Genomic DNA, 27,081 nt, shown 5'->3' with positions numbered 1-27,081 from the left:
TATTACTATTGTTAATATGCTAATAGAAATATTGGTTTGAAAAGCATGCAGAATATCACATGCAGAAGGATCTGAAGTCTCTTGATATTATTAAAAATTCTTCCTATAATTTTTTCTCCATTTTTTTCCCCTTTGTGTTTTGATCCAAGGACTACATCAAGGATATCTTTTCTTTGGGATGATTTTCTTTATTGTTTGTTTTTAGTTCTTTAAAAATAAAGCCAGCTTAATTTTATTTTCAAAATACAGATAGATTCATTATATAAAACAATTACAAGTTGAGAACTATGTATAAAGGGCTATGTTATGAACAATTAAGATGAAATAATTTAGTTGTACTTATTTTGTAATTCTTTTTAGGCTAGAGTGTTTTCATTCTCAATTTTTCATACATTGCTTTTTCAGAAGGCTAATAGGAATGACAATACTGTTTCAAAATCTTTTGATTCTTACTGATACGCCATGTTTTGTCTGTCTAAAGTGTCAACCTAAGAAAAAGTCTGCGCCACTGAAGTATGAAGTTGGAGATCTCATCTGGGCAAAATTCAAGAGACGCCCATGGTGGCCCTGCAGGATTTGTTCTGATCCGTTGATTAACACACATTCAAAAATGAAAGGTAATACTTGCAGTGATTATACATGTTAAAGACAGTTGCCTTTAGAATAACTCAATTTTTGTTATCTTTAATAATAATCTATTTTTTTCCTTGGAACATTTTGTGAATGAATTGGTGTTACATATTTTATCTTTTGGGGCTTTTAAAAGTTTGTTTTACTCTATGATTTAAACCTTCTCTTGTTTTTTTTGTTTGTTTGTTTTTTTGAGATGGAGTCTCGCTCTTGTTGCCCAGGCTGGACTGTAATGGTGCAATCTCAGCTCGCTGCAACCTCTGACTTGTGAGTTCAAACGATTCTCCTGCCTTAGCCTCCCGAGCGGCTGGGATTACAGGCACCCGCCACCACACTTGGCTAATTTTTGTTTTTGTTTTTGGTTTTTTTTGTTTGTTTGTTTGGTTTTTTTTTTTGAGATGGAGTTTTGCTCTTGTTGCCCAGGCTGGAGTGCAATGGCGTGATCTCGGCTTACCGCAACCTCCGCCTCCCGGGTTCAAGCTATTCTCCTGGCTCAGCCTCCTCAGTAGCTGGGATTGCAGGCATGTGCCACTACGCCCAGCTAATTTTGTATTTTTAGTAGAGACGGGGTTTCTCCATGTTGGTCAGACTGGTCTCGAGCTCCCGACCTCAGGTGATCTGCCTGCCTCGGCCTCCCAAAGTGCTGAGATTACAGGCATGAGCCCTGCACCGGGCCTAATTTTTGTGTTTTTAGTAGAGACGAGGTTTCACCATGTTGGCCAGGCTGGTCTTGAACTCCTGACGTCGGGTGATCCGCCCGCCTCAGTCTCCCAAAGTATAGGGATTACAGGTGCGAGCCACTGCGCCTGGCTGATTTAAACATTCTCAATTATTCTGTTGATGCCAGGAAGGTGTTAGGCCATTTCTCTAATGTTTACATTGTCCAGAATCACCTTTTAGTATATTTACATATTTCTACTTTAATCAGGTTTGTATCATTTTTGATAATATAAAAGCTGAAACAATTGTAAATGTTTCTTATTAATAATTTTGAAGTTTAAAATTTTAATTTGGAGTATTTCCTTTAAATGCTATTGTTTGTTTTTCAGTTGATTGTTGTGTTTGAATCTCAGGTACCTTAGTTTTAAATTACTCTAAAGGATGGGGCTGAAACTTGATTTATTTTTATTTTATTTTATTTTAGAGAAGAATTTCTGCTCTGTCTCCCAGGCTGGAGTACAGTGGCGCAATCTCGGCTCACCGCAAGCTCTGCCTGCTGGGTTCACGCCATTCTCCTGCCTCAGCCTCCCGAGTAGCTGGGACTACAGGCGCCTGCCACCATGCCCAGCTAATTTTTTTGGTATTTTTAGCAGAGACGGGATTTCACCATGTTAGCCAGGATGGTCTTGATCTCCTGACCTCGTGATCTGCCTGCCTCGGCCTCCCAAAATGTTGGGATTACAAGCGTGAGCCACCGCACCGGGCCAATTTTTTATTTTTTAATAGAGATGGGGTTTCACCATGTTGGCCAGGCTGGTCTTGAACTCCTGACCTGAGGTGATCCTCCCTCCTCAGCCTCCCAAAGTGTTGGGATTACAGATGTGAGCCACTGCACCTGGCCTGAAACTTGATTTGAGCTGTCCTTTTTTCTATTAGGATGGTAGTGATTTTATTTTAGTTTTAATATATGTATTTTAGTTTCTGAAAGTCAGATGTTGATGAGATTCAGAAAAATCAGCTTACTCTCTGCTTTGCTGTGATCTGCCACATTCTTCACTCCTTTCAACAGGCAACCAATTGATATTAATTTTTGTTGTTGTTGTTGTTTTGTTTTGAGACGGAATTTTGCTCTGTCACCTACGTTGGAATGCAGTGGTGCAATTTCGGCTCACTGCAACCTCTGCCTCCCGGGTTCAAGCGATTCTCCTCCTGCCTCAGCCTCCAGAGTAGCTGGGATTACAGGTGGGTGTGTGCCACCACGCCCAGCTAATTTTTGTATTTTAGTAGAGACGGGGTTTCACCATGTTGGCCAGGCTGGTCTCAAACTCCTGACCTCAAGTGAACCACCAGTCATGGCCTCTCAAAGTGTTTGGATTACAGGCGTGAGCCACCACACCCGGTTGATATTAATATATTTTTATATACATAATGTTTTTTCATGTAAATTATATTTTTATTTACATGAGTAAATATATACTTCTTAGTCATCTTCCATGTCTTTCCTTTATCACAAACAGAACATTGTATATTTTGCAGCTTGCCTTTTCCACTTTCTGGAGATTTTTTTCATATTTTTATTATTTATTTATTTATTTATTTATTTATTTATTTATTTATTTTTCTGAGACAGGATCTCATTCTGTTGCCTAGGCTGGAGTGTAATGGCATAACCGCGCCTCACTGAAGCCTTGATCTCCAGGGCTCAAACAGTCATCCAACCTCAGCATCCTGAATAGCTGGGAGCACAGACGTGTGCCACCACACATGGCTTTTGGTTTGTTTTGTTTTGTTTTGTTTTTTGGGTGGAGATAGTGTCTCCATATATTACCCAGGCTGGTCTTGAAATTTTGAGCTTAATAAGGGATCCTCCCACCTTGGCCTTCCAGAGTGCTGGGATTACATGTGTGAGTCACCATGCCTCTTTTTTTTTTTTTTTTTTTTTTTTTTTTTTGAAAAAAAGGGTGATTTCTCCAAAGTAGAATTCCTGGATTTGATTTTATATTTTGAATAGTGAGGTGTCCAAAAACCTTTATAAATTTCAATGTCTTTTTTTTTTTTTTTTTTTTTTTTTTTTTTGAGACGGAGTCTCGCTCTGTCTCCCAGGTAGGAGTGCAGTGGCACGATCTCGGCTCCCTGCAAGCTCCACCTCCTGGGTTCACACCATTCTCCTGCCTCAGCCTCCCAAGTACCTGGGACTACAGGCGCCAAAACCTAGCACAGTACTAGGTTTTGTGTCTGGGCGCAGTGGCTCACACCTGTAATTCCAGCACTTTGGGAGGCTAAGGCGGGCAGATCACCTGAGGTCAGGAGTTCGAGACCAGTCTGGCTGACATGGTGAAACCCTGTGTTTACTAAAAATACAAAAATTAGCCAGGTGTGTTGGCATGCTCCTATAATCCCAGCTACTGGGGAGGCTGAGGCAGAAGAATTGCTTGAACCCGGGATGCGGAGGTTGCAGTGGTCCAAGATCACACTACTGCACTCCAGCCTGGGCAACAGAGCAAGACTCTGTCTCAAAAGAAAAAAATAATTTAGTGTGTTAGAAATTTAATACCTTGACCAGGCATGGTGGCTCATGCCTATAATCCCAGCACTTTGGGAGTCTGAGGTGGGAGGATCACTTGAGCCCAGGAGTTTGAGGCCAGCCTTGGCAACACAATGAGACACTTTCTCTTTAATTAAAAAAAAAATGTTGATAACTTATCCTTTGTGACCCGTCTGGATATTTAAATTCTACTACTAGAAAACTCTTTGAGTCCTCCTTTTCTAACCTCCCTGTCCCTATGACTGCTGGTTTCTTACTCATTAGGGTGTCTCTCTCTCTCTCTCTCTCTCCTCGTCTCTCTTTTGATTTAGGGTCTCGTTCTATTGCCCAGGCTGGAATGCTGTGGCGTGATCATGACTCATTGCAGCCATAGCTTCCCAAGGTCAAGCGATCTTCCCTCTTGTGCCTTCCAAGCAGCTGGGACTACAGGCATTGGCCACTATGCCTGGCTTAGTTTTTAATTTTTTTGTAGAGACGGGGTTTTGTCTTGTTGCCCAGGCTGGTCTGAAACTCCTGGGCTCAAGCGATCTGCCCGCTTGGGCCTTCCAAAGTACTTGGGATTACTGACGGGAGCTACCACACTCAGCCTATTTATAGTGTTTCTTATGCATACTAGTTGAGTCCATGCTATTTATTTAACAAATAGTAAATACCTTGTATAGATTGAGTACTGTGCTAGGTTTTGGGATCCATTATTGGACCATGCATCAATACTACTTTCTCTCATGAGAAATTAGAATCTCTTATAAGGGACAAGACACCAGAAAATAATCAAATGCATTATTACTTAACTGAGGAGTCTGTCCAAGGAACAATTTTGATGCCTATTCAGTGATACAACAGGGATAACTGACCTGGACTTTTCATCAGTGGTGTTCGCTAATAAAGTTATCTCTGATCTGTTACTTGAGAGGATGAGTTGGGAGTTAACTAGGGAAGAGAGAAGAAGATGGTTCCAGGAATCTGCAGCTCACAGAGTAATGGAGAGTGGCACAGTATGAGGCTGGGAAGTAGATATAGGACAAAGTGTTCAGTGCCTTGTTGACTTTGTTAAAAAATTTTGTTATTTTTATCTCAGGAATAATGTATATAATTAAAACGTGTTTAGCAGGAGCCACCATGCTCTGATCTGTTCATTTTAAAAGTTCACTGTGGCTGGATTGTTGAACATGTATTAGAGGGGGACCACAAATAAGTGAAAAGAGACAGTTAAAGGAGTCATTATTAGTGATTATGGTGTGATGAAAATTGTGAATAGAAAATAAAAACAGATTAGGAGGTAAAATGCATCTGATGTAGTAATGCATTGGATAATGTTGAGTGAGGGAGAATGAAGTCCTGAGGCTTTCAGTTCTCAGGTTTCCATATCACTGGACGGCTTCCACGTTTTTAGTTTCATCACTGGATGGATGAATAGATCGTCATTTACTGAGAGAACATGGGAGCATCTATAACTCAGAAAGGACATATTCTTGTTCGTATTAGTTGGAGCCATGGGCAAGGCATGGGTGAGATTTTTTGGGACAAAAGATACCATGAGACAAAAGGTACATTGAGGAAGACATCATTTGACATCTGTATGGAAGAGACTGAGCTTGCTGAAAAAGAATCAGATGAAACAGAGATGGAAGAGGAAAAGTAGCAGAATGTGGCTAGAGTACAGTCGTATGTACTAGGGATATGTTCTAAGATTCTCAGTGGATGCCTGAAACTGGATAGTACTGAATCCCATATATATAATGTTTTTCCTGTACATACATACCTATTATAAAGTATCATTTATAAATTGGGCATTGTGGCCGGTTGTGGTGGCTCATGCCTGTAATCCTAGCACTTTGGGAAGTCGAGGCGGGCGAATCACTTGAGGTCAGGAGTTGAAAGCCAGCCTGACCAACATGGTGAAACCCTGTTTCTACTAAAAACAAACAAAAAATTAGTTGGGCCTGATGGTGGATACCTGTAATCCCAGCTACTGGGGAGGCTAAGGCAGGAAGATTGCTTAAACTTGGGAGGTGGAAGTTGCAATGAGCCGAGATCATACCACTGCACTCCAGCCTGGGCGATGGAGCAAGACTCCATCTAAAAAAAAAATAATAGTAAATAAAAAATAAATTGGCCATTGTAAGAGATCAGTAACAACTAATAATAAAACAGAGGGCGAGTGCAGTGGCTCACGCCTATAATCCCAGCACTTTGGGAGGCCGAGGTGGGCGGATCACAAGGTCAGGTGATTGAGACCATCCTGGCTAACACAGTGAAATCCTGTCTCTACTAAAAATACAAAAAATTAGCTGGGTGTGGTGGCGGGCACCTGTAGTCCCAGCTACTTGGCAGGCTGAGGCAGGAGAATGGTGTGAGCCCAGGAGGCGGAGCTTTGCAGTGAGCCGAGATGGCGCCACTGTACTCCAGCCTGGGCGAGAGTGCGAGACTCCGTCTCAAAAAAAAAAAAAAAAAAGTAAATAAATAAAACAGAACAATTACACTGTAATAAAAGTTATGGGAATCTGTCCCCTACCTTCGACCCCAATAGCTTATTTTACTGTATCACAGGTAACTGAAATCATCGAAGGTGAAGTCTCATGTGAGCTGGGACCACTGTAGTTTAAGGACGATGTGGTCAATTTTGCTGAATGTTGCCTAGAGAGCAAATAAAATGTCCATTAGGGATAAGAAGGTGGAGATCACGAGTGCCTTTTTTGTTGTTGTTGGTTTGATTGAGGTAGAAGTTAGATTGGACTGATTTGAGGCAATGGAGACAGAGAAGGGAGGATACTGCAGGCAGATAGGTATATAGGATTCAGAAGGATTTTTATTTTTTGTTGTTATTTTTTATTTTAATGTTATTCTTATTTTTGAGAAAGAGTCTTGCCCTGTCACTAAGGCTGGAGTGCAGTGGCACAATTACAGCTCACTGCAACTTCCATCTCCCAGGCTCCAGGGCTCCAGGGCTCCAGCGCTCCTTCCACCTCAGCCTCCTAAGTAGCTGGGACTACAGGTGTGCACCACAACACTTGGCTAATTTTTGTATTTTTTGTAGAAACAGGATCTCCCTATGTTGCATGAACTGGTCTTGAACTCCTGGCCTTAAGTGATCCTCCCGCCTTGGCCTCCCAACGTGCTGAGATTACAGGTGTGAGCCACTGTGGCTGGCCAATTTATTTTTTACTCTAGAGACAAGGAAGTTTCAAGATGAAGGTGCTAGCCAATTCGGATCCCAAGTGAGGGCTCTCTTCCTGACTTGTAGATAACCACCTTGTTGCTGTGTCCTCATTTGGCAGAGAGCGAAAGTACTCACTCTGGCATCTTCTTACAAGGAGACTAGTTGCATCATGAGGTCACCTCCATCATGAGGGACCTATTACTAATCTAGTAATAGTATTTAGTATTCTTAGTATATTTAGTGTATAAAATTAGTAAATCTAATTACTCCAAAGGCCTCACCTATAAACACCAACATATGGGGGCGGGGGGGTCAAGGCTTCACAACAATGCATTTCAGGAGGACATAAACATTTAGTCTGTAATGGCCCTTTTTCATCCTTCTTGAATGATAGTCCTACTAACTCTGAGTTTTAAATTGTCATCAGTAAATTGAATTCATATCCATAGTGATAGTCTTTATTCAGGCTTTAGATTTATATACTCAACTCCATACTTGAAGTTTTCACCAGGATATCAATTTGAAAATATATTCATCACCGTAACATGGAACCCCATACTCTTTAGCTTCCTGTGTCTCCATCTTTCCACACCCATATGTGTTTGCCTTAAGCAACCACTAATGTACTTTCTGTTTCTGTGGATTTGCGTATTCTGGACATTTCATATGTAGTAGGTCCCCAATTTGAGTTAGAATTTTTCGACCTTACAATGGTGCGAAAGCGATACACATTAAATAGAAATGGTACTTCGAGTTGCCTGTAGAACCATGCTGTTTTTCACTTTCAATGTAGTATTCAGTAAATTACACGAGATATTCAGCAGTTAATTTTAAAATAGGCTTTGTGTCAGAAATATTGCACAACTGTAGACCAATGTAAGTGTTCTGAGCATGTTTAGCGTAGGCTAGCTGTATTAAATGCATTTTCTAATTATTCTTTTTTTTTTTTTTAGAGGCAGAGTCTTGCTCTGTTGCTCAGGCTGGAGTGTAGTGACATGATGTCAGCTCACTGCAACCTCTGCCTCTTGGACTCATGTGATCCTCCCGCCTCAGCCCCCCAAGTAGCTGGAACTATAGGCAAGGGCCACCACACCCAGCTCATTTTTTAATTTTGTTGTAGACAGGGTCTCCCTGTATTGCCCATGCTTGTCTTGAACTCCTGGGCTCAAACAGTCCTGTTGCCTTGGCCTCAGAAAGTGTTTGGATTATAGGCGTGAAGCCACTGCGTCTGGCCAGCCTTCATATTCAACTTAATCTTTTCTTTTTTTCTTTTTTTTTTTTTTTTTTTTTTTTTGAGATGGAGTCTCGTTCTGTCACCAGGCTGGAGTGCAGTGGCACGATCTCGGCTCAGTGCAACCTCTGACACCCTGGTTCAAGCAATTCTCTTGCCTCAGCCCCCTGAGTAGCTGGGATTACAGGTGCCTGCCACCACGCCCAGCTAATTTTTGTATTTTTAGTAGAGATGGGGTTTCACCATGTTGGTCAGGATGTTCTCGATCTCCTGACCTCGTGATCCGCCTGCCTCGGCCTCCCAAAGTGCTGGAATTACAGGAGTGAGCCACCGCGCCTGGCCTCAACTTAATATTTTCAACTTATAATGGGTATGTCATGGAGCATCTGTGATTTGTTTATAATTTTTCCACAAATCTGTTGTGCTCCTCAACTTACAGTGGGGATACGTTCCCACTAGGAATGCATTGGTTCTGATTTTTCCCATATCCCCATCATTGGTTATTTGACTTTTAAAAAATAGACAAAACATAAATTTAATGTTTTTGTTTTGTTTTGTTTTTTTGAGATAGAGTCCTGCTGTGTTGCCAAGGCTGTGGCAGGATCTCAGCTCACTGCAATCCCTGCCTCCTGGGTTCAAGCAGTTCTTCTGCCTCAGGCTCCTGAGTAGCTGGGACTATAAGAGTAGCTGGGACTACAGGCATGTGCCACCACGCCTGGCTAGTTTTTGTATTTTTAGTAGAGACAGGATTTCACCGTGTTGGCCAGGCCGTTCTTGAACTCCTGACCTTAAGTGATCCTCCCGCCTTGGCCTCCCAAGGTGCTGCCCTGCCTCAGCCTCCCAAGGTGCTGGGACTATAGGCCTGAGTCACCTTTCCTTACCTAATGTTTTCATTGTTTCAAGTAGGTAGTTTCGTAGCATTAAGTATATTAACATTGTTGTGTAGCCATTACCATTATTCATCTCCAGACTCTTTCATCTCCCAAATTGAAACTCTGTACCCATTTACCAACATCACCGTAGCCCTTGGTAACCACTGTTCTGTGTTTTTTTTTCCTTATAAATTTGACTATTTTAGATACCACATATAACTAGAATCAGACATTTGTCTTATTGACCCCTTACTTCACTTATCATAATGTCTTCTAAGTTCATCTATGCTATAGTATGTTTCCAAATTTTTTTCTCTGTTAATTTTTTTTAAAGGCTACATAGTACGTTGTTGTATTGTAAGTATCACATTTTGTTTTTCCATTCATCCATCAGAGAACATTTGGGTTGTTTCCTTTTGGCCATTCTGAACAGTGTTTCTATAAACATTGTATAGTATCTGGTGTTTTTGTATTCGTTTTTTTTTTTTTGGATGGAGTTTCACTCTTGTTGCTCAGGCTGGAGTGCAATGAGGCGCGATCTTGGCTCACTGCAACTTCTGTCTCCTGGGTTCAAGTGATTCTCTTGCCTCAGTTAGGATTACAGGTGCATACCACCACACTTGGCACTAATTTTTGTATTTTTAGTAGAGCCTGGGTTTCACCATGTTGGCCAGGCTGATCTCGAACTCCTGACCTCTGGTGATCCGCCTGCCTCCGCCTCCCAAAGTGCTGGGATTATAGGTGTGAGCCACTGCGTCCAACCTAAGCATCCGCGTTTTTTTTTTTTTTTTTTGAGACAGAGTCTTGCTCTGTCTCCCAGGCTGGAGTGCAGTAGCGGGATCTTGGCTCACTGCAACCTCTGCCTCCTGGGTTCAAGCGATTCTTCTGCCTCAGCCTCCTGAGTAACTGGGACTAAAAGTGAGCTAAAAGTCGAAGCTGTAATGGCCAAGATCTTAACATGCCATGCAAACTCTTACAAGTCTGGTTGCTGCCCAACCTTCATTAGTTTCCCTTTTCTTCTAGTTTATGATACAGTGTTTAGAACTACTTGTAGTTTTGTTTTGTTTTATTCATTCATGCCTTTGAGGGTTCTATGCCCTCATACTATAATTGTATCTTTAAGTGTTTACTTTTTTTTTTTTTTTTTTTTGAGATGGTGTCTCACTCTGTTGCCCAGGCTAGAGTGCAGTGGTGTGATCTCAGCTCACTGCAACCCCCGCCTTCTGAGTTCAAGCGATTCTCATGCCTCAGCCTCTCGAGTAGCTTGGATTACAGGCATGTTGCACCACACTCGGCTACTTTTTGTATTTTTAGCTTTTTTTACTATGGGGTTTTACTATGTTGGCCAGGCTGGTCTTGAACTCCTGACCTCAGGTGATCCGCCTGCCTCAGCCTCCCAGAGTGCTGGGATTACAGGCATGAGCCATCCCACCTGGCCAAACTGTTTAACTTTAAAAGTTGTTCAGCCTGGCGCGGTGGCTCACGCCTGTAATCCCAGCACTTTGGGAGGCCAAGGTGGGCGGATCACCTGAGGTCGGGAGTTTGAGATCAGCCTGATCAACATGAAGAAATCCCGTCTTTACTAAAAATACAAAAAATTAGCGGGGCGTGGTGGCGCATGCCTGTAATTCCAGCTACTCGGGAGGCTGGGGGAGGAGAATCGCTTGAACCTGGGAGGCAGAGGTTGCGGTGAGCCGAGATCATGCCATAGCACTCCAGACTGAGCAACAAGAGTGAAACTCCGTCTCAAAAAAAAAAAAAAAAATTGTTCAAGTACTTCATTTGTCTCCTCCCACTTATAATTGAGTTTTTGTTTTTTTTTTAAGAAATAAGTGTTTATTTTTGCAGTTGTCATGCCTTTTGTACTGTAATCTATTTATATATGACTTATCTGTCAGACAGTGAGTTCTTTTTTCTCCTCCTCACATTGCTGGCACATCAGAAGTTCTTGATCTGTTAATGGAATTTATTTATTTATTTATTTATTTCTAAGTGTCTTGCTATACTGCCAGGGTGGAGTGCAGTGGCGTCATAATGGCTCACTGTATTCTTGACCTTTGAGGATGAAGTGATCCTCCCTTCCAAATAGGTGGGACTACGGGCACATGCCACCATTCTCAGCTAATTTTTTTATTTTTAGTAGAGATAGGGTCTTGCTATGTTTCCCAGGCTGGTCTCGAACTCCTGGACTCAAGCAATCCTCCCACTTCTGCCTCCCAAAGTGTTGGGATTACAGATGTGAGCCCCTGCACCTGGCCAGTTCAATGTATTGACTCATGGGAAAGTGATTTATTTCTCAAATTGACTTTAAGAACCTCTATATAGGTACACACATGTGTATATTAACCAGTTCCAGTTCCTGTAGGTGATTTTTATTGAAGGATTTAATTCAGTAGGTGGGAAATAAGGAGTTCTTTTTTTTTTTTTCAGTTTGTTTTTAAAATGAACCAGACAACACAAAATTTAACTAAGTTTTAGTTTCATTATTGAGCTATGTTTTTTTATAGAAAAACTACCATGTGTACACTTTTGAAACTACCATTTATAGAGAAGTTACCGTTGACAGTTCAGTTTATAAATCCCTTCTCTCCTTTGTCTTTCTTTTTTTCATTTTTCATTTTGCATTCTGAAGGAAGTAGGCATTCTGTAATTCTTCCAAAGGTTATTTGGATTCTTTTCTGTGTTTTGAAATAAGACGTGGTTGTTACAAGGGAACTAGATGTGAGTTAAAGTGAATTTTCGTATAAAATGATTTTTATTTCCTTTTATTAAAAGTGACAAATTGTTAAACATGTGTTGTCCTGACTCTCTTTTGTGACACTTTTTAGTGTAATAAAAGTTGCTAATAAAATTGTAAAGTGTGTGGAAGATAACATATACTAGATGAATTTAATTATAATCTTTTCTAGATGGGATTTGTGTTTTCATATTTTTAATTGTATGTATAGAACTTTAGATAACCAAGAAATTATAGGCTAAACTGGATTTATTTTTGGTTTTATTACTGGTAGGCTTTCCTTTTTCTTTTAAAATTTCCCTAATTTGAAATATTGCATTTCACTTTCTTTACAAAACCAATGTTTGACCATGCATTTGTTCTCTCTTAAGCTATTGAACTTAATATCTGAAATATCAAAACCATACATTATTTTGGGGGTGTGGTTTGGGGAGGAATCCATGCAAAGCACCTTGTGTGGTGCTTGTCTATGAGTAGCTACACTATAAATGTTAACAGATCATACATGTTGCTTTGCTGAAACATTTCTTCCTCTTTATATTAACCTAGTGTTTTTCACGTTTTCTTGGTTGTTTTTTAATATATATATTTTTGTTGCTGTGGGCTTATTATACATCTGTATTTTTGGAACAATGAAATTATAGACTGATAGTGAAAGAAACTTACCTGTCTACTATCTTAATTTCTTCTTTGTAGTTAATCTACATTTAGCTGGTTTTGAAGCTATATCACATCATCAGACTAGACTACTGATTCATTCATAACCTCCTATGTATTTTCTTGCCACACATATAGAATACTTAAAATTTTCCTTGTGTATGATCTACTCCAGAGTGTCTAGTTCAGTGGGCATGTTAGTTGTTTCCAGACAGTCTTCTTTAGCAGCAATGATGTGGCTATTCTCTTAATGATGAGAAGTAATTTCTTTGATCTAATGATTCTGGTTCTCTTACCCTTACCTAGTTTCCAACCGGAGGCCCTATCGGCAGTACTACGTGGAGGCTTTTGGAGATCCTTCTGAGAGAGCCTGGGTGGCTGGAAAAGCAATCGTCATGTTTGAAGGCAGACATCAATTCGAAGAGCTACCTGTCCTTAGGCGAAGAGGAAAACAGAAAGAAAAAGGATATAGGCATAAGGTAGGAAACAAAAAAGGCTTTTTATTGAGTGACAGAAGCAAGTAAGAAAAAGAAAGGAAATGGCCTTTTATTTATTTTCGAGACAGAGCCTTGCTCTGTTTCCCAGGTTGGAGTGCAGTGGTGCAATCTTTGCTCACTGCCGCCTCCGCATCCCAGGTACAAGTGATTCTCGTGCTTCAGCCTCTTCAGTAGCTGGGATTATAAGCGAGCACCACCACGCCTGGCTAACTTTTGTATTTAGTAGAGACAGGATTTCGCCATGTTGGCCAGGTTGGTCTTGAACTCCTGAGTTCAAGCAGCCTGCCTGCCTTGGCCTCCCAAAATGCTGGGATTACAGGTGTGAGCCACTGCGCCTGGCCCGGCCCGGCCTTTTAAAAATAGTTATCTACTTGGGAGTTAGCAGAGAGGAGGCAGGGAAGAAGCATTATATTTTTGAAATGTAAGTTATTTCCTTTGGTAGTAGCGTATTTGTGAGAAAAGAGCTAGGGAGCAGATGCAGGTGGGTTTTTTTGTTTGTTTGTTTGTTTTTCCTCCCCAGTGGGCTGGGGCTAGCTTGTGACATATTTATACTGAATTTTTTGATAAATTATTTTAGTCAACTTTACTGTGTCACTCAGTAGTGAAAATTATGACATAGCATGACCATTCTTTTGTTATCTTTTATGCATGAAGAAAGTGATCATCGAAATGAAATATTCTGCTTCTTGCCACTTGGACTAATTATTTCTATTAATGAGAATAATGTGGTTTTTTGTTTGTTTGTTTTTGGAGACAGAGTCTCACTCTGTCACCCAGGCTGAAGTGCAACTTCCGTTCTTGGCTCACTGCAACTTCTGTCTCCCAGGTTTGAGCCATTTTTGTGCCTTAGCCTCCCAAGTAGCTGGGATTATAGGTGCCTGCCACCACACCTGGCTAATTTTTGTATTTTTAGTAGAGACAGGGTTTTGCCATATTGGCCAGGCTGTTCTTGAACTCCTGACATCAGGTGATCAACTCACCTCAGCCTCCCAAAGTGCTGGGATTACAGGTGTGAGCCACTGTGCCCACCGAGAACCATAAAGTTTTTAATAATTTTCTTTTTTATGTTTGTCAGTGCTTAAGTTTCTACTCTAGTTATATTTCAACCATCAGTATTGTGGCTTTTTTTCTTTTGCTTGATGTTTTATGTTAAATTTGGCTGAGAAAAATACCAGTTTATTTTAATACTGTTTTTTCCTACAGTTTTTTTATTGTGTTAAAATATATATAATATAAAATTTACCATCTTAAACACTTTTAAGTGTACAGTTAATGGTTTTAAATACATTCATAATGGTGTGCAAACATCTCATAATTATTTTCATCTTGTAAATCTGAAACTCTTTTACCTGTTAAACAGTAATTCCCCATTTGTCCTTCTCCCATCACCTGTTACCACCATTTTACTGTTGGTCTCTATGACTTAATATTCTCTTATATTAAATTCTAGAAGGAGAAATAATAATTTTTAGTTTGGTGTTTTATACTCCCCTGGGTCTAAATACTTTTATTATTATTATTATTTGATACGGGGGTCTCTCTATGTTGTTCATGCTAGAGTGCTGTTGCACAGTCGTCTTTTACTGCAGCTACGACCTCCCAGGCTCGAGCCATTCTCCTGCCTCAGTCTCCTGGGTAGCTGGGACTACAGATAGGTACGACTACAGTGGCTAATTTTTATTTATTATTATTATTATTTTTTTAAACAGAGTCTTGCTCTGTCACCCAGGCTGGAGTACACTGGCACAATCTTGGCTCACTGCAACCTCTGCCTCCTGGGTTCAAGCGATTCTCATGTCTCAGCCTCCCAAATAGTTGGGATTACAAGTGTATGCCACCACACCTGGCTAATTTTTGTATTTTTAGTAGAGACAGGGTTTCACCATGTTGGCCAGGCTGGTCTCAAACTCCAGTCCTCAAGTGATCCATCTGCCTCGGTTTCCCAAAGTGCTGGGATTACAGGTGTGAGCCACTGTGCCCAGCCCCAATTTTTTTTTTTTATTTTTTTGTAGAACGACGAGGTCTTGCCATGTTGCCCAGGCTGGTCTTGAACTGCTGGACTTAATCCTTTCATGTCGGTTTCCCAAAGTAATGGGATTACAGGCATGAGATACCATGCTGGCAATACTTGTAGACTATTTTTAAAAATCATAATTAGGATAATTTAGAGTTCATATGCAGGGTCTGCCACTTAACACTTGAGTTCTCAAAGACTTGGTGTCTTCATCTCTAAAGCTAGTACAATAACTTAGACCTTATAGAACTGTTGTAAACATTAGAAATAAGTATAAAATATTTAATATGACATACAATTGATGCTTTAGAAACAATTAGTATGTGTTGTTAGGATGAAAGAGGTTAACGGCTTCCTTTCAGATATTTCAGCTGATTGCTGATAGGGATGTGTCCTTTATTTTGTTAAGTCTTTAGGTATGTAGAGTTACCAATCTTTTTAGAGGTGTTTATTGGGGCTTTCAGGTTGTGGAAAATTGATTTACTCTGGTCTCAGTCATAAGCATTAGTAGATATGTGTTTCTGTGCTTAAAAAAAAATACACACACCAGATTGTCAGTTTGATCCTTTCTTTAAGAGGAGGCTACTCCTCTAGTTACCCTAATTTTTTTTTTTTTCTTTTTGAGATGGAGTCTCACTCTATTGCCCCAGCTGGAATGCAGTGGCATGATCTCGGCTCACCACAACCTCTGCCTCCTGGGTTCAAGCGATTCTCCTGCTTCAGCCTCCCAAGTAGCTGAGATTACAGGCGTGCGCCACCACGCCCTGCTAATTTTTGTATTTTTAGTAGAGACAGGGTTTCACTATGTTGGCCTGGCTGGTCTCAACCTCCTAACCTAAGGTGACCCCCCGCCACCCCCCCGACCTTGGCCTCTCAAAGTGCTGGGATTACAGGCGTGAGCCACCGTGCCCGGCCTCATTACTCTAATTATTTATTTTTTAATTTATTTTTATTTATTTATTTATTTAGAGACAGAGTCTCGCTGTGTTGCCCAGGCTGGAGTGCAGTGGCGTGATCTCAGCTCACTACAACCTCCGCCTCCCGGGTTCATGCCATTCTCCTGCCTCAGCCTCCCGAGTAGCTGGGACTACAAGTGTCCACCACCAGTCCTGGCTAATTTTTTATATTTTTAGTATAGATGGGGTTTCACCATGTTAGCCAGGATGGTCTCTATCTCCTGACCTTGTGATCTGCCCACCTCAGCCTCCCAGAGTGCTGGGATTCCAGGCATGAGACACCATGTCTGGCCTATTTATTTATTTTTAAAATTTTTGTTTTGTTTTGTTTTGTTTTAGAGAGGGGGTCTCCCTGTGTTTCCCGGGCTGGACTAAAGGCATCCTCCTGCCTCAGCCTCCCAAAGTGCTGGGATTAAAGGTGTGAGCCACTCCACCCAGTCTTTTATTTATTTATTTTATTTTTTAAAATTTGAGACAGGATCTTGCTCTGTCATCCAGGCTGGAGTGCAGTGGCACAGTTTCGGCTCACTGCAACCTTCACCTCCTGGGCCCAAATGATCCTCCTACCTCAGCCTACTGAGTAGCTGGGACCATATGCATGCAGTATGTCCGGCTAATTTGTGTGTGTGTGTGTGTGTGTCTGTGTGTGTGTGTGTATTTTTAGTAGAGACAGGGTCTCGTTGTGTTACCCAGGTTGGTCTTGAACTCCAGACCATATGCATGCAGTATGTCCGGCTAATTTGTGTGTGTGTGTGTGTGTGTGTGTGTGTGTGTGTGTGTGTGTGTGTATTTTTAGTAGAGACAGGGTCTTGTTGTGTTACCCAGGTTGGTCTTGAACTCCAGAGCTCATGTAATCCACCTGCCTTAGCCTCTCAAAGTCCTGGGAGTACAGCCATGAGCCACTGTCCCCAGCAATGATCTTAATGTTTACTTGCTCTGCAGAACATACCCTTCATAAATATTAAAGTATATGTGGTAGTTAGAATCTTGACTAATACCTATTGTATGGAGGTAAGGAAGAAAATAAGAGTCTGAAAAATTAGCTGTATTTCACAGAGTCTCAATGTTTTCATGCTGTGAGGTATCCAGAAAAGATGTAATACCCACGGTGTCATCAGTATAATAGCTCTGGATTACATGATGAAGCCTAGGAGATGGCTTAGTTATAATCCAGGTTATATTTAACATTTATAGTCGATTCTTGATTAGCCAGATGGCTAGTGATAACTAGAATTTCAAATTTCAAGTCCCCTAGGGAGGTAGATCAAACCTGCTGATTCCTCTTATCCTGTTTTTTCTATATTCATCTTCTTTAATCTTTTGCTTTCTTTTCTTTTTCTTTTTTTTTTCTTGCTTTTTCTTTTTCTTTTTTTCTTTTCTTTTTTCTTTTTGAGACAGAGTCTTGCTCTGTCACCCAGGCTGGAGTACAGTGGCGTGATCTCAGCTCACTGGAACCTCCACATACTGGATACAAATGATTCTCGTGTCTTAGCCTCCCTACTTTCTTTTTTATGCAACTGAACATATGTTTGGCCTTCATATTTCTTAATTAATTAATTAATTTTTTGAGATGGAGTCTTGCTCTATCCCCCATGCTGGAGTACAATGGTGTGATCTCCAACTCCCGGGTGCTAGTGATTCTCCTGCCTCAGCCTCCACAGTAGCTGGGAGTATAGGTGTCTGCCACCACACCTGGCTAATTTTTTTATTTTTAGTAGAGATAGGGTTTGGTGGCCGGGCGCGGTGGCTCACGCTTGTAATCCCAGCACTTTGGGAGGCCGAGGCGGGCGGATCACGCGGTCAGGAGATCGAGACCACGGTGAAACCCCGTCTCTACTAAAAATACAAAAAATTAGCCGGGCGTGGTGGCGGGCACCGGTAGTCCCAGCTATTTGGAGAGACTGAGGCAGGAGAATGGCATGAACCCGGGAGGCGGAGCTTGCAGTGAGCTGAGATTGTGCCACTGCACTCCAGCCTGGGCGACAGAGCGAGACTCCGTCTCAAAAAAAAAAAAAAAAAGAGATGGGGTTTGGCGATGTTGGCCAGGCTTATCTTGAACTCCTGACCCGAAGTGATCCGTCCTCCTCAGCCTCTGAAAGTGCTGGGATTACAGGCATGAGCCACACACCCGGCCAAGTATTCTTTAATTTAGAAATGTAATGTTACCAGTTTTAGTCTATATTCTGCTTTGTGCTTATAAATGCAGGGAGGGTGGAGTGTTTGTGAGATCAGTCCTTACTCTAATGACATAATCTTATTAGTAGAAGTATTATTGAGGAAGCTCCATTAGGGTGATTCAGATGCTGCTTGAGCTCAGGTGCTAACGGCTGGTTCCATAAAAGTAGGAGGCCTGACAGGTTCGTAAAAGCTTCTGATTTCAGGCCGGGTGCGGTGGCTCATACCTGTAATCCCAGCACTTTGGGAGGCTGAGGTGAGCGGATCACTTCAGGTCAGGAGTTTGAGACTAGCCTGGCCAACATGGTGAAACCCCGACTCTACTGAAAATACAAAAAATTAGCTGGGTGTGGTGGTGGGCGCCTGTAATCCCAACTACTCGGGAGGCTGAGGAAGGAGAATCACTTGAACCCAGGAGGCAGAGGTTGCAGTGAGCGAACATTGTGCCACTGCACTCCAGCCTGGGCGACAGAGCAAGACTCTGTCTCAAAAAAAAAGGAAAAAAAAAACCTTCTGATTTCATCTCCCTTTTCCCCCACCCATTTCTTTGATAAGTGATAATTCTTTTTCTCCTTTAAATTTAAGGTTCCTCAGAAAATTTTGAGTAAATGGGAAGCCAGTGTTGGACTTGCAGAACAGTATGATGTTCCCAAGGGGTCAAAGAACCGAAAATGTATTCCTGGTTCAATCAAGTTGGACAGTGAGGAAGATATGCCATTTGAAGACTGCACAAATGATCCTGAGTCAGAACATGACCTGTTGCTTAATGGCTGCTTGAAATCACTGGCTTTTGATTCTGAACATTCTGCAGATGAGAAGGAAAAGCTTTGTGCTAAATCTCGAGCCAGAAAGAGCTCTGATAATCCAAAAAGGACTAGTGTGAAAAAGGGCCACATACAATTTGAAGCACATAAAGATGAACGGAGGGGAAAGATTCCAGAGAACCTTGGCCTAAACTTTATCTCTGGGGATATATCTGATACGCAGGCCTCTAATGAACTTTCCAGGATAGCAAATAGCCTCACAGGGTCCAACACTGCCCCAGGAAGTTTTCTGTTTTCTTCCTGTGGAAAAAACACTGCAAAGAAAGAATTTGAGACTTCAAATGGTGACTCTTTATTGGGCTTGCCTGAGGGTGCTTTGATCTCAAAGTGTTCTCGAGAGAAGAATAAACCCCAACGAAGCCTGGTGTGTAGTTCAAAAGTGAAGCTCTGCTATATTGGAGCAGGTGATGAGGAAAAGCGAAGTGATTCCATTAGTATCTGTACCACTTCTGATGATGGAAGCAGTGACCTGGATCCCATAGAACACAGCTCAGAGTCTGATAACAGTGTCCTTGAAATTACAGATGCTTTCGATAGAACAGAGAACATGTTATCTATGCAGAAAAATGAAAAGATAAAGTTTTCTAGGTTTGCTGCCACAAACACTAGGGTAAAAGCAAAACAGAAGCCTCTCATTAGTAACTCACATACAGACCACTTAATGGGTTGTACTAAGAGTGCAGAGCCTGGAACCGAGACGTCTCAGGTTAATCTCTCTGATCTGAAGGCATCTACTCTTGTTCACAAACCCCAATCAGATTTTACAAATGATGCTGTCTCTCCAAAATTCAACATGTCATCAAGCATATCCAGTGAGAACTCGCTAATAAAGGGTGGGGTAGCAAATCAAGCTCTATTACATTCGAAAAGCAAACAGCCCAAGTTCCGAAGTATAAAGTGCAAACACAAAGAAAATCCAGTTATGGTAGAACCCCCAGTTATAAATGAGGAGTGCAGTTTGAAATGCTGCTCTTCTGATACCAAAGGTTCTCCTTTGGCCAGCATTTCTAAAAGTGGGAAAGTGGATGGTCTAAAACTACTGAACAATATGCACGAGAAAACCAGGGATTCAAGTGACATAGAAACAGCAGTGGTGAAACATGTTTTATCTGAGTTGAAGGAACTCTCTTACAGATCCTTAGGTGAGGATGTCAGTGACTCTGGAACATCAAAGCCATCAAAACCATTACTTTTTTCTTCTGCTTCTAGTCAGAATCACATACCTATTGAACCAGACTACAAATTCAGTACATTGCTAATGATGTTGAAAGATATGCATGATAGTAAGACGAAGGAGCAGCGGTTGATGACTGCTCAAAACCTGGTCTCTTACCGGAGTCCTGGTCGTGGGGACTGTTCTACTAATAGTCCTGTAGGAGTCTCTAAGGTTTTGGTTTCAGGAGGCTCCACACACAATTCAGAGAGAAAGGGAGATGGCACTCAGAACTCCACCAATCCTAGCCCTAGTGGGGGTGACTCTGCATTATCTGGGGAATTGTCTGCTTCCCTACCTGGCTTAGTGTCCGACAAAAGAGACCTCCCTGCTTCTGGTAAAAGTCGTTCAAACTGTGTTACTAGGCGCAATTGTGGACGATCAAAGCCTTCATCCAAATTGCGAGATGCTTTTTCAGCCCAAATAGTAAAGAACACAGTGAACCGTAAAGCCTTAAAGACCGAGCGCAAAAGAAAACTGAATCAGCTTCCAAGTATGACTCTTGATGCTGTACTGCAGGGAGACCGAGAACATGGAGGTTCATTGAGAGGTGGGGCAGAAGATCCTAGTAAAGAGGAACCCCTTCAGATAATGGGCCACTTAACAAGTGAAGATGGTGACCATTTTTCTGATGTGCATTTCGATAACAAGGTTAAGCAATCTGATCCTGGTAAAATTTCTGAAAAAGGACTCTCTTTTGAAAACGGAAAAGGCCCAGAGCTGGACTCTGTAATGAACAGTGAGAATGATGAACTCAATGGTGTAAATCAAGTGGTGCCTAAAAAGCGGTGGCAGCGTTTAAACCAAAGGCGCACTAAACCTCGTAAGCGCATGAACAGATTTAAAGAGAAAGAAAACTCTGAGTGTGCCTTTGGGGTCTTACTTCCTAGTGACCCTGTGCAGGAGAGGCGGGATGAGTTTCCAGAGCATAGAACTCCTCCTTCAGCAAGCATACTTGAGGAACCACTGACAGATCAAAATCATGCTGACTGCTTAGATTCAGTTGGGCCACGGTTAAATGTTTGTGATAAATCCAGTGCCAGCATTGGTGACATGGAAAAGGAGCCAGGAATTCCCAGTTTGACACCACAGGCTGAGCTCCCTGAACCAGGTAAGGACATCTAAATGTGATAAAAAAAAAAATTGGAGAAAGTGCTGATAAACATTGCCCTTCTGAAATTGGTCTGTTGTAATGGTAAAGTGAAGTATAAACTAGGGGGGAAGAATCATCACTTCAATGAAGAAGGAGTTTTATGTAGAAAGGTCTGAATTTTGAAGATGAGATTTCCATATATATTCAAAAGTTAAACTTTACCAGAAGCCCTTTTCCCCAACCTTTTCAAGTAAATCTCTATAACATCTTTCTTTCTCACTTTCTCTCTCTCTCTCTCTCTCTTTTTCTCTCTCTCTCTCATTTTTTTTTGTTTTGTTTTTTTAACTTTTTTTCTTTTGAGTCAGGGTCTCACTGTGTTGCCCAGGCTGGTCTCAAACTCCTGAGTTCACGCCATCTGCCAGCCTCTGCCTCCTAAAGTGCTGGAATTACTTTGGAATTGCCTGACCTATTCCCCGTTTCTTACCTTTTAAAATCCCCAAGGTTTTTGGGACTCAATATGTAATTGCAAGTAATTGAGAGGCTCTGATCCTAGGATTTAAATCCAGTTGTTAGGTTATAGAAAGCAAATAGACTCTATTGGATGGTAGTTTTTTTTTTTTTTCTTTAGGCACCCGCCACCATACCTGGTAATTTTTGTATTTTTAGTAGAGATGAGGGTTCACCACGTTGGCCAGGCTGGTCTTGAACTGAACTCAAGTGATCCACCGCCAAGTGATCCACCTGGTCTTGAACTGAACTCAAGTGATCCACATGAACCTCATGTGCTTTTGAAAAAACTGCAAGTATTCTGTAGTACTTATTTGAAGGTCTTAGGTGTCTTAAATCCATACCGGAATGAGGATTATGAACAAATAAAAATACCAGAAGTACCCAAGTGTTGTACCTACTGGCAGATGGAAAACAGAAATCTTTCAAGATATTAACATTACACAGTATAGTTGAGGATAAAGCAGTGTGTGTATACATGTGTATACATGTATATACATATATTTTTTTTTCTTTTTTACAGCAATATCCATTAACATTAAGATTCTCAAAATTGTGTATCCATTAAGATTCTCAAAATTGTGTATCATAATAGATTTTTTAAACAGCTTTATTGAAAATACAATTCTCATCATAAAATTCACCTTTTAACATTTTTAATTGAGTGGTTTGTAGTATAGTCACAGAGTTGTGCAACAATCAGTGCGATCAATTGTGGAATATTTGCATCATCCCATACAGAAACACAGAACTCTTATCAATCTGCCTTCAGTTTTTTGTTTTTTTTTTTTTTTTTCTTGAGTTGGAGTCTCACTCTGTTGCCCAGGCTGGAGTGCTGTGGCGTGATCTCGGCTCACTGCAAGCCCCACCTCCCGGGTTCAACGCCATTCTCCTGCCTCAGCCTCCCGTGTAGCTGTCACTACAGCTGCCCGCCACCACGCCTGGCTAATTTTTTTTGGTTTTTTTTTGAGACGGAGTCTGGCTATTGCCCAGGCTGGAGTGCGGTGGCGTGATCTCGGCTCGCTGCAGGCTCCGCCCTCGGGGTTCAGGCCATTCTCCTGCCTCAGCCTCCTGAGTAGCTGGGACTACAGGCATCCGCCACCTCGCCCGGCTAATTTTTTGTATTTTTAGTAGAGACGGGGTTTCACCGTGTTAGCCAGGATGGTCTCCGTCTCCTGACCTTGTGATCCGCCCGCCTCGGCCTCCCAAAGTGCTGGGATTACAGGCGTGAGCCACCGCGCCCGGCCCTGCCTTCAGTTTTTACCGATCTGTAGATTTGTCTGTTGTGTATGTTTCATAGAAATGGAATCGTACAATATGTGGTCCTTTTGGGTCTGGTTTCCCTTACTTAGTTTAATGTTTTCTGGTTCATGCCTCTTGTAGTTGGTATCAGTTCTCTGTCTTCTTCTAAAATTATGGTTAAAAAGCATCTAACCTAAATATACCTTTTTTTTGTTTTTTGTTTTTTTTTTTTTTTGGAGATAGGGTCTGACTCTGTTGCCCAGGCTAGCGTGAAATTTACTCTTTAACAGTATTTACGGCCAGGTGCGGTGTCTCACGCCTGTTATCCCAACACTCTGGGAGGCCAAGGCTGATAGATCACCTGAGGTCAGGAGTTCAAGACCAGCCTGGCCAACATGGCAAAACCCCATCTCTACTAAAAATACAAAAATTAGCTGGGCGTGGTGGCACGCTCCTGTAATCCCAGCCACTCGGGAGGCTGAGATAGGAGAATCACTTGAACCCAGGAGGTGGAGGTTGCAGTGAGCTGAGATTGCTCCACTGCACTCCAGCCTGGGAGACAGAGCGAAACTCCATTTCAAAATAAACAAACAAAAAAACAGTATTTAAGTGTGTATTATAGTGTCATAAATCATGTACATGTACAACAGCAGATCTCCGGAACGTTTTCATTTTGCTTAACTGAGACTCTATACCCATTGAACAACAACTCCTGATTTTCTCCTCTGTTCAATCCATGACAACTAACATTCTTTCTGCTTCTGTGAATTTGATTACTTTAGACATCTCATGTAAGTGGAATCATGCAGTATTTGTTGTTTTGTGATTGGCCTATTTCACTTAGCATAATGTTTTCAAGGTTCATCCATGTTGCAGCATATGACAGGATCACCTTCTTTTTTTTTTTTTTTTTTTTTTTTTTTTTTTTTTTTTTTTTTTTTTTTTTGAGACAGAGTCTTACTCTGTTGCCCAGGCTGGAGTGCACTGGTGTGATCGCAGCTCACTGCAGCCTCTGTCTCGTGGGTTCAAGCGATTCTCCTGCCTCAGCCTCCCAAGTAGCTTGGACTACAGGCACATGCCACCACGCCTGGCTAATTTGTTTTGTATTTTTAGTAGAGACGGGGTGTCACCATGTTCCCCAGGATGGTCTCGATCTCCTGACCTCATGATCCGCCCTCCTTGGCCTCCCAAAGTGCTGGGATTAAAGGCATGAGCCACCACGCCCTGCTGATAACCTTTTTTATGGCTGAATAATATTCCAACATACTTTTTCTTTTCCATACAAAAGCATCTTTTCTTTATCAGTTCATTGGTTGATGGACATTTAGATTGCTTCCACATCTTGACTATTGTGAATAATGCTACAGTGAACATGGATATGCAGATATCTCTGAGATCTGGTTTTCAATTTTTTTTTTTTTTTTTTTTTTGAGATGAAGTTTCGCTCTTGTTGCCCAGGCTGGAGTGCAATGGCACAATCTCAGTTCACTGTAATCTCCGCCTCCTGGGCTCAAGCAATTCTGCCTCAGCCTTTCAAGTAGCTGGGATTACAGGCATATGCCACCACACCTAGCTAATTTTGAATTTTTTTTTTTTTTTTTTTTTTGAGACAGAGTCTCGCTCTGTCGCCCGGGCTGGAGTGCAGTGGCACAATCTCGGCTCACTGCAAGCTCCGCCTCCCGGGTTCACGCCATTCTCCTGCCTCAGCCTCTCTGAGTAGCTGGGACTACAGGCGCCCGCCACCACGCCCGGCTAATTTTTTGTATTTTTAGCAGAGACGGGGTTTCACCGTGGTCTCGATCTCCTGACCTCGTAATCCACCCGCCTCGGCCTCCCAAAGTGCTGGGATTACAAGCGTGAGCCACCGCGCCTGGCCTAATTTTGAATTTTTAGTAGAGACGGGGTTTCACCATGTTGGCCAGGCTGGTGTCGAACTCCTGACCTCAGGTGGTCTGCTCACCTCAGCCTCCCAAAGTGCTGGGATTACAGGCATGAGCAACTGCACCCAGTGATGTTCATTTCTTTTGGATAAATACCTAGAATGGCATTGGTGGAACATAGGGCAATTCTACTTTTATTCATTTTTTTTGAGACAAGGGTCTCTCTCTGTTACCCAGGCTGGAGTATAATGATGCGATCTCAAGTCACTGCAACCTCCACCTCCTGGGCTCAAGCAATTCTTGTGCCCCAGCCTCCCAAGCAGCTGGGATTACAGTGGTTTTGCCATGTTAGCCAGGCTGGTCTCAAATTCCTGACCTTAAGTGATCCTCCTGCTTCGGCCTCCCAAAGTGTTGGGATTATAGGTGTGAGCCAGCGCACCTGGCCTACATTTAATTTGATGAACCTCTATAGTGTTTTGCATAATTGCTGCATCATTTTATAAGTCCTTTGTCCATATACATATGTTTTTAATGATACTGGGCCTCTTTGTCACCCAGTCTGGAATACAGTGGTGCAGTTATAGCTCACTGCAGCCTCGAACTCCTGGGCTCAAGTGATCCTCCTATCTCAGCACCCTGAGTAGCTGGGAGTACAGGTGCATGCCACCACACTTGGCTAATTTTTGTGTTTTTTTTTGTAGAGACAGGTTTCTGGCTATGCTGCCCAGGCTGGTCTTCAACTACTGGGCTCAAATGATGTTCCCACTTTGGCCTCCCAAAATGCTGGGATTCCAGACATGAGCTACTGTGTATATCCCTTTGCATATTTTTAAATCTTGTTATTTAAAAAAAATGAGGTATAAGAGTTATTCATGTATTCTGGATATTAACCAATTATCTGATGTATGATTTGCAAGTATTTTCTCCCATTTTGTATCTGCCTTTTCACTCTGTTGATTGTTTTCTTTGCTGTGTAGAAGTTAATGTGATTTGTTTTCCATTTTTGCTTTTTAAAAAATTTTTACTTGTGCCTTGGGTCTCATAGCCAGGAAATTATTGTTCATTCCAATATCATGAAGTTTTTTGTCTGTTTTCTTCTAGGAGTTTCATAGTTGGAGGTCTTATGTTTAGGTCTTTGATCTATTTTATGATAATTTTTATATAAGGTGTAAAATGAGAGTTCATCTTCATTCTTCGGCATGTGGATATCCAGTTTTCACAATACTGTTTGTTAAAGAGACTATCTTTTCCCCATTGTGTAGTCTTGGCACTGTTGTTGAAGATCATTTGACAATGTACGTGATTTATTTCAGGGATCTCTGTTCTTTTTTTTTTTATTTAATTTTTAGTAAAATTGAGACGGGGTCCAACCATGTTGCCCAGGCTGTTCTTGAATTCCTGGGCTCAAGTGATCCTCCCTCCTCAGACTCCCAAAAAGCTGGGATTACAGGTGTGAGCCACCACCCTGGCCAGGGATCTCTATGGATCTCTGTTCTGTTCCATTGATTTATATGTCTGTTATTTTTATGCCAGTACAATATTGTTTTGATTACCATAGCCTCATGATATGTTTTGAAATCAAGAAATGTAAGGCCTCCAGTTTTTGTTGTTTTTTTTTGTCTTCTCAAGATTGTTTTGTTTATTTGGGGTTTCTTTGAGATTACACACTAATTTAGGATAGTTTTTTTATTTCTGCAAAAAAATTGGCTATTGAGATGTTGATAAGGATTGCATTGACTTTAGTTTCCTTTGGGTAGTAGGGATATCTTAACAATATTAAGTTTTCCAATCCATGAAAACAGGCTATCTTTCCATTTATTTATGTCTTCCATAATTTCATCCAACAGTGTTTTGGAGTGTACAACCATTTCTCCTCCTTGGTTAAGTATTCTATTCTTTTTTAGGCTATTGCAAATGTGATTGTTTTAATTTCCTTTTATATTGTTCATTATGAGTATATAGAAATGCAACTGATTTTTCAGGTTTAATTTTGTATCTTGGGACTTTGCCGAATTTGATTCTTTGTTCTAATAGTGTGTGGAATCTTTAGGGTTTCCTACATAAAGGTTCATGTCATCTGCAAAGAGATAATTTGGCTTCTTGCTTGCCTATTTATTGCTTAATTACTCTGCTAGGACTTCAAATAATGTGTTGAATAGGTTGCTACAGTGAGTATATTTCCCTTGCT

At 41.5% G+C, this 27,081-nt stretch overlaps 1 protein-coding gene across 9 annotated transcripts in view; it reads left to right on the top strand.

Annotated features, from left to right (window-relative positions):
• The window catches only part of NSD1 (nuclear receptor binding SET domain protein 1), a 172,478-nt gene that overhangs the window by 59,142 nt on the left and 86,255 nt on the right, over window positions 1-27,081 (top strand). For 8 of the 9 annotated variants that reach the window (XM_030808483.1, XM_030808479.1, XM_030808484.1 and 5 more), the window contains 3 exons: window positions 482-617; window positions 12,799-12,971; window positions 18,720-21,282. In XM_030808483.1, the coding sequence (XP_030664343.1) occupies window positions 482-617; window positions 12,799-12,971; window positions 18,720-21,282 (2,872 nt within the window). Of the gene's footprint in view, window positions 1-481; window positions 618-871; window positions 898-12,798; window positions 12,972-18,719; window positions 21,283-27,081 lie in introns of those variants that run through there. The other variant, XM_030808487.1, reaches the window with a different exon arrangement.

Source organism: Nomascus leucogenys, unplaced genomic scaffold (assembly GCF_006542625.1).
Source record: "Nomascus leucogenys isolate Asia unplaced genomic scaffold, Asia_NLE_v1 Super-Scaffold_3019, whole genome shotgun sequence".
NCBI lineage: Eukaryota > Metazoa > Chordata > Mammalia > Primates > Hylobatidae > Nomascus > Nomascus leucogenys.
Note: the sequence above shows the minus strand (reverse complement) of the source record. Positions and strands in the feature narration are given on the sequence as shown.